General features: G+C 40.7%; 1 protein-coding gene across 2 annotated transcripts in view; it reads right to left on the bottom strand.

Annotated features, from left to right (window-relative positions):
• Window positions 1–12,228, bottom strand: part of CNKSR3 (CNKSR family member 3) — a 90,921-nt gene that overhangs the window by 19,044 nt on the left and 59,649 nt on the right. For both annotated transcript variants that reach the window (XM_012810117.2, XM_012810118.2), the window contains exons 4-6: window positions 11,600–11,687; window positions 3,971–4,012; window positions 1,121–1,240 (exon numbers count right to left, since the gene is read on the bottom strand). In XM_012810117.2, the coding sequence (XP_012665571.1) occupies window positions 1,121–1,240; window positions 3,971–4,012; window positions 11,600–11,687 (250 nt within the window). The remainder of the gene's footprint in view (window positions 1–1,120; window positions 1,241–3,970; window positions 4,013–11,599; window positions 11,688–12,228) is intronic.

The following is a 12,228-nucleotide window of genomic DNA, read 5'->3' as shown; positions in this document are numbered from 1 at the left end:
CACAGGACCTACATGCTCCTCCTACTACCATCACCAGCAGCCGTCGCTGCAGCCACATTAATGCACAGGACCTACATACTCCTCATATCGCCAGCAGCCGTCGCTGAAGCCACATTAATGCACAGGACCTACATGCACTTGTGGCTCAGCATTCATGACCCAGTCTCGTTCCTTCAACAGCCCTGTGAGAAAACCACATGTAAAGAACTGAAATCCCTTGAGAGTTGGGATTTAAACCCAGCACTCTCGACTCAAAGCCTCTAAGCTAATTAACGGGCCTCGTGGTTTCTTCATTTAAATTTCAGCAAATTAATCCCATAAGTTCACCTGTCTATACTCTAAGGATCGGTAATTATACAGCTCATATTGCTTATGAAACATTTCTAAACTTTTCGTAAGAATCACTTCCTTCAGGCCAGAGGGATGTCTCAGGCCTGTAATCCTAGCACTCTGGGAGGCCACAGCAGGAGGATCACTGGAGCTTAGGAGTTCAAGACCAGCCTGAGCAAGAGTTAAGACCCTATCTCTACTAAAAATAGTAAAAACTAGCCAGGGATTGTAGCAAGCCCCTATAATCCCCACTACTTGAGAGGCTGAGGCAAGAGGCTTGCTGGAGCTCAAGAGGTTGAGGTTGCTGCAAGCTCTCATGATGCCACCGCACTCTGCCCAGTGACAAAGTAAGACTCTGTCTCAAAAAAAAAAAATCACTTCCTTCAGCCTGCCTCCTCTCACATTCGTCCTAAGTACCAATAAAGACTTTCAGAGCAGACACTGCTTTTGTGCCCAGAGACCATCTTTCTTTTGGGTAAATGTTTTATATCTCCTTGAATTTATATCTCTTTGCTAAGTCCTAAAAATAAAACTGTAAAAACCACTCCTTCAAGATATGAGCATACAGTTTTAAAATTGTCTTTATGTTTACGCTTTGAAGATAGAAAACATATCAAAAGAGTTCAAAGATAGCAAATTCCGGAGTACATGATGGGAAGGAGGCTAATTCCACTTTTCAGAATTATAGTGAAAGCAATAAGGAGTGGAAAAAAATTAGTAAATGATAATTTGTAGTAAAAACATTTAGTGTGTGTTATCTGAAAATAAAGCAAGTCTTATTAGAACTTACCAAGCCTTCCCCAGGTTTAATGTTTGGTAAGTGAACCTCTTCCAGGCATGCACACTGGCTCATAACAGGGTCCGTGGTAGATCGGATTGTTTTGTCACAGATGCCATTTAAAACTTTGACCTAGAATTAGAAAGGTAAATAGTCAGGAAAGTTCAATCATTAACCAGGTTTATCTCAAACCCATTTTTAAAGAAATGCACTTCACCACCTATAATCTTTAGTTCTGGTCAGCAAACATTTTGATAATTCTGCTCCAGGAATACATGGTATTTGGACTCCGTATGTGCAATCTGTGAAAATGGTGCCGCTATTTCAGCTTTGCTTAAAGAGTACAGCCTTTACCTTAACTCCTTTGCAACCACTGGACATCACAGGCCAGACAGAAACCCCTTCCAGCAGTTAAGGAGAATCCCCCATCCCCAGCCACCTGAGTAACTTCTTAGTGACCATTCACCTTCTCTGTATACCAAATATTGATAAGATAAATTTTGAGGAACTGAACCATTTTTTTAAATACTTTACTTTTTAAATTTGTTTTACGTTTATCCCAAAAGTGAGCAAAAAGTTTATTGAGTTCCCATGTACTCTGCTCACCACCACCCCAGCCCCTGTTTCCTTTATTAGTAATATCTTGTATTAGTATGGGGCGTTTGTTATAATTAATGATACTGAGACATTATAATTAATTAAAGTCCATAATTTACAAGGTGTGTTCACCTTTACATTCAATGGGTTTTGACAAACGCCTAATCTCATGCATCCATCATTACAGTATCATACAAAATAGTTTCAAATATCCCTAAAAATATCTCCTGCTCAACCTAATTATCCATCACCTCTCCCTCCCTGTGAACTCCTGCCAAACAGTCATCTTTTCCCTATCACTACGGATTTGCTTCTTCCAGAATGTCAAATAGTTGGAATTACAGAGCACACAGCCCTTTCAGATCAGCTTATTTCAATTGAACATACGCATTTAAGTTTCTCCCATATCTGTCCATGACTCGATAGCTCATTTGTATTTCTGAATAACATTCCATTTTATGGATGTACCATAATTTATTTATCCATTCACCTAACTGAGAGACATTTGGGTTGCTTCCAATTTTTGGCAATTGTGAGTAAAGCTGCTATAAACATTCGTTGGAGATTTTTAGAAGTCAGTTTTCATCTCCTCTGGATGAATACCCAGAAGCATAACTGTTGGAGTCGATAGTGAGAATATGTTTAGCTTTGTAGAAAACGGCCAAATTGTCCTTGGAACTGGCTGTACTCCTTTGCATTTCTACCAGCTATGAACGAGAGTTCCTGCTGCCCCACATCCTTGCCACCATTTGGTAGTGTCAGTGTTTTAGATTTCAGCCAATCTAAGAGATGTGCAGTGGTTTCTTGTTGTTTTAATTGACAGCTCTTTAATAACAGATGACATAGAGCATCTTTTCATAAGCTTATTTACCATTGGTATGTCTCCTTTGGTGAGACGTCTGTTCAGATCTTTTGCCCCCTTTTTAATAGGATTGTTTGTTTTATTATTGAGTTTTAAGAGTTCTTTGTGTATTTTGGATACAAGTCCTTTTTCTGATACATGCTTTGGAAATATTTTCTCCCAGTCTGAGGCTTGTCTTTTCTTTATCTTACTGCTGCATTTCACAGAGCAGACTTTTTGTCTACAGTATCAATTTTTCTCTCATGGTTTGCGTTTTCGATGTTCTATCTAAAAAAATCATTGCCAAACCCCAAAAATCTTCACCCAAATCTTCTCCTACGTTGTCTTCTAGAACAGCGGTTCTCAACCTGTGAGTCATGACTCCTTTGGGGGTCAAACGACCCTTTCAGAAGGGTCACGTAAATCCATCCTGCATATCAGATATTTACATTATGTTTCAGAACAGTAGCAAAATTATAGTTATGAAGTAGCAACAACAATAATTTTATGGTTGGGGTCACGACAACACAAGGAACTACATTAAAGGGTCACGCCATTGGGAAGGTTGAGAACCACTGTTCTAGAAGTTTTGTAGTTTTGCATTTTACATTTAGGTCTCTGGTGGTTTTAGAGACCACTCACATTCTCTGAATACTAAACACTGATGGGGTAAAACTCTAAAGAGGCACCGTGAGGATCCCGAATAAGTGGTCTCTGAAGAAGTCACAGTGGTTACACGTGCCCTTTCCCCCAATCAGACCCATCTAACCTTTCAAAATTTAACAAGCCAACAAATCAGGAAATTCCAGAATGATTTTTCTTTCCAAGGGGGAGAATCCAAGAAGTGATACTTTTTTACATTCCTCCAATTTGTTTAGCCTCCTATTTATGGAAAATATATTTATAGCAATTTCATTGCTTAATTCCTCAACCTCAGTAGGAGGAAAGCCTTATCAAAAGAGCACAGGCTGGCTTATGTCAAAAGGAGGAAGTGATGATGAATGGTTACAAAATGCTTTTTAAACAGTCAGAGCACACTCCCCCCTCCATCATGAGGTTTCAGCCAAGAATTTTTTTTTTAATCAAAATGGTCTTAAAGTGAAATTTGCACATCAGTTTAACCCTGATTAACAGGTTGGCTAACAATTTACATATAATTATACCCTGATAAAATGTTCAAAAGGAAAAAACAAAATACAACAAAACAGAGCATTCAACAGAGCTAATAGAAGCTTGGTATTTTCACTTGTAAAACAATTTTTATGCTTTCCCTTCCACCCGAATTAACAGACTCCTCTACCAAAAGCCAATATTTCAATGTATCACCTGAAGCAATCAGCCACAGTGCATATATTTCAATTAATGTGATTCCCACTGCCTTGGAAAAAAGGAATTTCAGAATAACCTTTAGAACGCATACATACCACAGTTAAAACTTTATCCTCCATCTCCGCTATAAGACAATCCTAAGGAAGAGAATGAAGAAAATGGAAATTTTTAGCTTAAGATTTACACAACCTTTCCACCACTGTTGGCTTCACTCTCTAGATATTCCCTGGAGCCCACGACACCCTGATGTGCCCCTGATCCCTCAGAGGGTGCAGTCCAGCGAGATCTGGACCGGAGCGGATGGCGGAGTGGGTCAGGCTGACATCTGTCTTCTCCTGACGCCCTCACTCTCCCCTACTCAAAGAAACTTCTCGCCAGAGCAACCCACTCAGCCAGTTATTTAATTTGAAAACCCACAAAAATCACTGACCTGAAATCCACCTACTATCGAGAGTGTCCAGAGACACTCCTGTTATGAGTCAGGAGTCAAGAACCCTGACAAGGATGGAGACTTCCCATTTTTTATGTTTACTGGATAGACCTGGAACATATTCTTCTCAGTAAAGCATCTCAAGAATGGAAGAAAAAGTATCCAATGTATTATGAAACCAATATATAATCACCTACACATTCATACAAATGATAAAACAAAACTATGGTCCAGAAAGAAGAAGGGAAGAGGAGGGGGGACAGGTTGGGAGGAGGGAGGGTATTTGGGGGGACCTCCCCTAATGTGCATAATGCAATGGTACATTTCAAAACTGTTAAGAGTGGAGTATAAATGTCTTCCCACAACAAATAAGTGAGGCGATGGTTATGTTAACAAGTCTAATGTAAGCTTTCCACATTGTATATCAAATTAGTACATTGTGCCCCATAAATACATTAATGTACACAGTTATGATTTAATAAAAGAAAAGAAGCCTGACAAGGGCTCCATGGGGACCCCAGGCTCAACTAGCAGTGGGCCAACAAGCCAGCAGCCCTTAGCTCTGGGTCTGCCTAGAAGAATAGCTTTCAAATAAGAGCTTGAGTAAACTCAGCCACAAAAGTTTATTTTAAGCACCACTGAGATTAAATCAGATATTTCAGTCCTTGAGAGATGAAAAGGGTTCAACAAAACATTCATTAACACACTGCCAAAAAAGCGGTCTCGAGGTATGCTACTGATGGCATGGAGCAAAGGGCTGGAATGCAAAGCATTATTTACTCAGCTCCAGAACAAAAGGCTCGGAACACTGTACACCAGGTTAGCTGATTATAGGAATCACCATTGTCCTGCCTGGAAGCTGCCAGAGTGAAACTGCCAGTGTGAAACGTTCTCAGTCAACCTTCTAGAATTGGAGACAGCAGATGTTTTCAGGCTACCACCATAGGGTGTGCAGAAGAAAATCGAAACAACTAGATTCTGGAGGGTTTATTCAGCACAACGAACTGAATAACCCCAAACTGGAACAATCTTAAAGGTAATGGTAATTATTTTATGCACGTGAAGGATAGTCCTCAACTCTGTTGGAACTGTTGGTCAAAGATTCTCATTTAAAAAGAAAAGTCATTTCTGGGTCACTTTTTACCACAAGGCGGGAAATAGCAACCAATTTCGACCCTACATGAAACCATCAGACTTTCATTACCATCTTCAAATTTTTTAAATTTTCTCTACCAGATAAAAATGCAGGAAATAATGATAGTTATTCTACTGCTCCCAAAATTTATACTGACTCTCAGGAAAAGAGCAGCCTAGGGAGAGAAAACTTTAAAAATAAATTGAGAACTATATTTTTACATGTACAAATCTTACATAAATTCAAACTACAGGAGGAGCTTCCATAAATATGAATAATTATAGTTCAAAAATGTGCTTTTCCACCGATATCTTGTGCCTGGAACTAAACCATTAACTACCTATGATGATGGCTGATTCCCTATTAATACAGATGACAGAATCATTTAACAAATATCAACCTTAGAGAAACAGTGTATTTTTTTAATTAAATGATAGCTGTGTATATTAATGCAATCATAGGGTACAATGTGGTGTTTTCATATACAATTTGAAATATTTTCATCAAACTGGTTAACATAGCCTTTATGTCATTTTCTTAGTTATTGTGTTAAGATCTTTATATTCTACTTTTAGAAAGATTCACTTGTACCCTTGTAAGATAAACCATCTTACAAGGTGGTAAGATAGTGGTAGAGGTGATCCTTCCAATCACCCTCCCTCCACCTATCCACCCCCTCCCCTCCCCACCCCCTTCCCCATATTCTTAGGCTATAATTAGGTTATAGCTTTTATATGAAAGCTATAAATTAGTTTCATAATGGGGCTGTGTACATTGGATACTTTTTCTTCTATTCTTGTGATACTTTGCTAAGAAGAACATTTTCCAGCTCCATCCATGTAAACATGAAGGAGGCAAAGTCTCCATCTTTCTTTAGGGCTGCATAGAAGAAAGTGTATTTATGTGGTCTTGTGAGAAACATAAAACTAGCAATTTGGGTCTACGATCTCTCACTATAAATCTCAGAATGATGTAAACACTGTCACCCTGGGAGGGGGACCACTACCCAGGAGCTCTTCTCAGTATCCCAGAGAGTCAGGAGAGAGGTGTGACCTCCTGGTGGTTGCCAGCACCTGGTTCTTGAGCCAATCGAGAAGGCCACCAAGAAAACGGGTTCCCTGTCCTGGTGAGTGAGCCCACGGGCCTGAGGAGCTCTCCTGCCTCCTGAACCGTTCAGTCGTGTGTGGCTGAAGGGCCGCGTTTGTACCTGCCGCCCGGTAAGCGCGGGCTCCCACCCCCACGGCCCCGAGCGGAGGCAGCTGCAGCCACAGCCTCACGGTGTTTGGCACGAGGCACTGAGCTGGAAAAATCAGGGCTGAGACCAATCACCCCGTCACGAGTCAGAGAACGAGCTGGGCTTTGCCCTCGGTCACCTGAGCCGCAGAGACCCGGCCTGGGGGGCGGTCAGCACTGCCCCCGCCCCTCACTCCACCTTCTAAGCCGTGGGCAATGCGGGTGAGCCCTCTGCTGCCTTCTGTCCCCTCTGCATGAGACAGGGAGATAACCAAGCCCGCCTCAGGGGACTGCGGAGACTCCAACCCGGACACGTGTCCAACAACGGCCTTTTCCTCCTCTGCCACCCTGACTTGCTTTCCTCCAGATCCGTTTTCTCGGGCCCAGACATTGCTCATTTCTCTGCCTCTTTCAGACCAGGGTTCAGTACCTCTCGCTGTCAATGTCATTTCTCTCATTGTCACGGTTTCAGTTTTCACAGCGTCACAACATGAGGGGATTAGACTAGAAATACAGCTCACAATGCCTTCCCACTGGGGATTCCTCCCTTTCAGTTTGTAGCCTCAACAGAGAATGAGAAGATCATTTTGTTTTAAAAAGCGGGGGGGGGGGGGATTTTTCTTGCAGGGGAAAAATAAAGCAGCAATATCATAAGACTTATATATTATTGGAAAAAAGGAGGCAGAGAAACTGACAAGAAAGAGAAGGTGAAACTAGCAGGATGTGGAATTAAAGAGAGAGGAGCAGAGATGCATCTTTTCACAGAAGAATAAAGGCTAAGAGAAGCTGTTGGAGCTGAAAAGAAAGAGATGCTACTTTTCTCCCTTCGATTCCCAGAATAAAAAGAGGAAGAAACCAAGTCAGGTTTCTTCCCAAATAGTCAACAGACCTTCTTCTGTCAAGAACGGGGAAAGATGGTGTGAAGTCCCCTGGCCCATCCAGCCTCATTCCTGCCATGACAATATGCACACTGAGAGCGACCTTCACCTCACTCATCAGGTCTGTAATTTCTAATTTACATGCATGTGTGTGCATGTGTACCCAAACACAAAGCACCTGTGTTCTTCAATTACTACAAAAACAATCTTTTTTCAATCCAAGTTCACAAAATGATATCCCCATGTATATTTACAGTATCAGTCTTAATCCTTAAAAACTGTTCAAATGTAAAATTAAAAAATTATCACAAAATAACAGCAATATATTTGTTTAGTTCCCCCTCCTTAAACTATCAAATTTGATTCCAGAAAACCAGTACAAGGCAGGATTTTTATGTTAGCTACTATAGTCCACAACGACTTAAGTAGCCACTGGGCTTTTAATCGTTCATGTCCCTAACGTGCACAGGGTGAGGGTGTTCAGCACGGCCCCAGGTGAAACGCTCACTACAACTTGAACTTGAACTTAGAAAGGAAAACAGTGTAACCTAAACATCTGTACCCTTCTATTAATCTGAAATTAAATAATAATAATTCATAGCTCATTTAATGTTCATAACAACTTATTGACATTGGTATTATTTTAAATATATTTTATATTACTTACCTATATCCAATCTTACATAAATACATAAATTAGTCAATATACATAATTTTTGTAAATAAAACATTTTTCTTCTCTTTTTTTTCCTTGGCTCCCACATTCCCTTGCTACTTTTCTACTTTTCAGGGTAAACACACTTTTCTTTCTAATTTCCTACTGTTTTTACATATTCCTTTGTATACAGGTTTGTGGGTGCATGTATATTACAAATACACACGTGTATGCATTTTAATTTGGGGGGGTACTGATTTATCTCCACGTCAACCTTTTTTATTTTAGCCCTTTTTTTTTTTTTTTTTTTGAGACAGAGTCTCCAGCTGTCGCCCATGATGTCATAGCTCAGAGCAACTTCCAGCTCAGGCTCAAGCTATTCTCTTGTCTCAGTTTTTCTATTTTTAGTAGAGACGGGGTCTTACCTTTGCTCAGGCTGGTCTCAAATTCGTGAGTTCAAGCTATCTACCTGCCTCAGCCTCCCAGACTGCTACGATTACAAGAATATGTTTTTGCCTTTTTTCTTAACAATAACTTGTAGGAACCTCACCAAAACATCCAATAAGATAAATATTATTGTTCTCATTTTGCAGATGGGAAAAATTGAGGTCCACCCATTTTAAGTGATTTGTCCAAGGTCTAAATTGACAGCAGAGGTAGGAGTAATGGTAATTAATGGCAAAGGTAGGATTTAAATCTATAGCTATCCCTTCATAAAGAATGTGCTCTTAACTACTAAATTCCCACGAAGAGTACCACAGGGAAAATAAAAACAAATAAATGAAAACGACACCTCTTGTGTCCCCTGAATTTGGGTTAAATTTCTTCTGATAAAAGGCAGATTCTCATCAACTGATTTGTCAAAAGCATTACCTCATTCATTTAAACACAAATTTAAAAATCTCCATCAGGTAGGTGCCAGGCGTCTTAAGGCCCTGGTAAGCAGAGGCAGGTGGCACAAGGACTCTTAGCAAGTACCTTCTGGTGTGACCAGGTTAGGAGTACCTCCTACATGGAGACTGTTCATAGTGTCAACACCTCTATGATTGTAAGGAAAAGTGCCACTCGGGTGTGGCACAGCCCATCCTGACCAGACAGCACAGAATATACTGGGGGAATTATTAAAAACCACCTTCGCACAGAGGCTACTCCAAGCCACGTATCTCAAATTGTATTCCCCTCTCCATCCGTCCTATGTAACCATGTTGTAACATTCTCACTCTCTAATATATATAATTTTGCTATTTACCTTTCCATATTCTCTTCCCCCATTGACTTTGAACTCTGTGAGGTCAGAGACTGCCTGTTATTCATTTTGGTATCCCAGAATAGCAAGAGACACAGAGTAAGTGCTAAATAAAACTATATTGACATACCGTCCAAATACCTATGAAGCTACACCAACTTGCCTAGACAAAGCAGATCCACCCTGTGAAACAAATAAGATGACCTCTGCCTTTGACTTCATCCCTCTCTCTCCTCTCCCTCCCCTACAGTAAGCCTTCTGAATCAGTCACTAGTCTAGGGTTCTTCATACAAAACACAAATGTATCTAAGGGCTTAACTTTCCCATTCGCTAATTGTAACATTTAATTCTTACACATTTAATTGACTGGAAGTAACCTCCATTAAAAATCAAAATAGAGGCCGGGTGTGGTGACTCACGCCTGTAATCCTAGCACTTTTGGAGACCCCAGGGGGGCAGGGGGGGTAGATGGCCTCAGCTCAGGGGTTGGAGACCAGTCAGAGCAACAGTGAGACCCTATCTCTCAAAAAAAAAAAAAAAAAAAGAAGGCGGAATGTTAAGAATAAGGGAGGTGGGAAGAAAACCAGCGGTCAAGGCGCATATCAGGGGAATCCCTTCCCTAACACGCCAGGCCTCCAGGGCTACATGACTAACGCAGCACCACTGAATCAGACTCCATATGTCAGTTACTTTACATGCCCCAAGTACAGAGCAAACCACGGACCCACACTAGCTGCTCTGAGCCTCCAAGATCGTAGCCTCAAGCCCAGTGGCTGCTCAGGACTAGATCTCAAACGACTGTCATGTGTAAAGCTAACGTTCACAATTCATGTTCCAAAAACAGACAGAAAACACTCGGCTTTTCAGAACTGTACCTCTGTCCGGCATGGTCAGGATCAAGGGAAGGATGTTCTTTTTACTTTACCAAATCAGCAGCGGAAACAAATGTGAAATCACAGAATTTCAGAACCACGTGGGACATGAAAACACAAGCTCTTCCTTACATTTTGTAGCCTCGATTCAACTCAAAAATATTTTACAAGTATCTGTTGATGACTAACAGGACCGAAGAGGGTCCTCAGAGCTGATGGTCCAACTTCTTTAATAAAGAAATTATTTAAAAAGTCATGCTCACAGGAACCAGATAAGTTAGAGACTGATGTGTAACTTTCCCGGCCCTTACTAAGATTCACAGGTCTGGCCAGTGAGCGGTGAGTAAAACTGACATGCGTCTCTTCCAAACTGTAACATCTACCAGTGTGGGAACCTTTAAGGCTCTTTGTCTGTCTGCCCTGGGGACAAGCGACATGAGATACCAGTGGTTCTGTCACCTATGTCCTGAAGCAGGGAGAATCCGAGCAGGCCGCCCCACTCCCACTGACCCATTTAGATATAAATAATCAAGGAGTAAAAGGAAGAAACTGCTGGGGCTGGGGGCTTATTTGTTATTCTCCTTATAACCCAGCCCATCTTGACAGGTAAATCAAATAACCAGAGGTCAAAATGAGAAGAAAGTTAAGAAGCAGATTACAGTAAAGTCTTCAGCACAAAGATAAGTGCAATATAGTTACTCCAGAATTTCTTTTTTTTTTTTTTCTTCTTTTGAGATAGGCTGGAGTGCAGTGGTGCAAACTTAGTTCACTGAAACTTTAAAATCCTGGGCTCAAGCAATCCTCCCGCCTCAGCCTCCTGAGTAGCTGGGACTACAGGAATGTGCCCATATTCAGCTAATTTTTTAAAAAATTTTGTAGATACAGAGTCTCACTATGTTGCCCAGGTTGGTCTTGAACCCCTGATCTCAAGCAATCTTTCCACCTTGGTTCTATGATTAAAGGTGTGAGCTGCCACACCCAGCCTAGAATTCTATTAAAACAAAAATTAAGTGCTCAAACATTTTAGAGCACTTGTCTGCTCAATTATATTAAAACAAAAGAAAGCAATCTTTGATTCAAAGGCCACTGGTCGTTTTTTCACAGAAACCATCTGTACAATGAATCTAACTTTAAAGCCTTTCATCTCTCTCCAACTCTGAGGAGAACAAAAAGGGGAAGAGAGAATGGTACGTCGTACCTGCATGAAAATCCTTTGAAGAAAAAGCAAGAAGAATTTTAGAAAGTGATAACAATATATAATAATGTACTACTGACCTTCTGGACTGTAGTGGTCAGGTCCAAGCACAGCTGAATGATTTTGTTCTTCGTTACTGAGAAATCAGTGATCCCTGTAAATGGAGCCCTAGGAAGTAACAATAATCTCATTTTAAACAAGGTAGAGAGGACCCACTGGGATCCCACAAGGCTCTGTTCACTGACAAGCAGAGCTACCCCGTGGGCTAGTTTAAATTATCTGTTATATAATTGTTTCTTCTCAATTAACACATACAACACAAATCTGAATAGAAAAGGAGACGTACTAGGTAAAAACACATCGAAAATGATCCAGGAGAGTGAACATCCCTTCGGAAGTCCACTAACAGACTTCACACCAATCAAATACTCAACCATCAATGTTTAATCTCAGTTAAACACGACCTTTCGCTTTTCTCTAAGCTGAGGTTAACTCGTTCCTGACATTAACTCCTTCAGCAACTTGAAAAAGAATCCAAAAATCTACCCCTGATCCAGGAGTCCTCAGGTTCCATAAAAATGACAGGAAAGGGACAATCGTTCATTTTCTTTTTTAAATTTTTTTTGGACATTACTTCTTTGGAATTTATTGGGACTTGCATTTTTGCCTTGCTTTATAATACACGATTCATTTTCATAAGTGATCTATA

The sequence above is a fragment of the Otolemur garnettii genome, unplaced genomic scaffold (genome assembly GCF_000181295.1).
Source record: "Otolemur garnettii isolate 467f Iridium unplaced genomic scaffold, OtoGar3 scaffold00126, whole genome shotgun sequence".
In the NCBI taxonomy this organism is placed as follows: Eukaryota; Metazoa; Chordata; class Mammalia; order Primates; family Galagidae; genus Otolemur; species Otolemur garnettii.
This window is presented reverse-complemented; position numbering and strand designations above follow the sequence as displayed.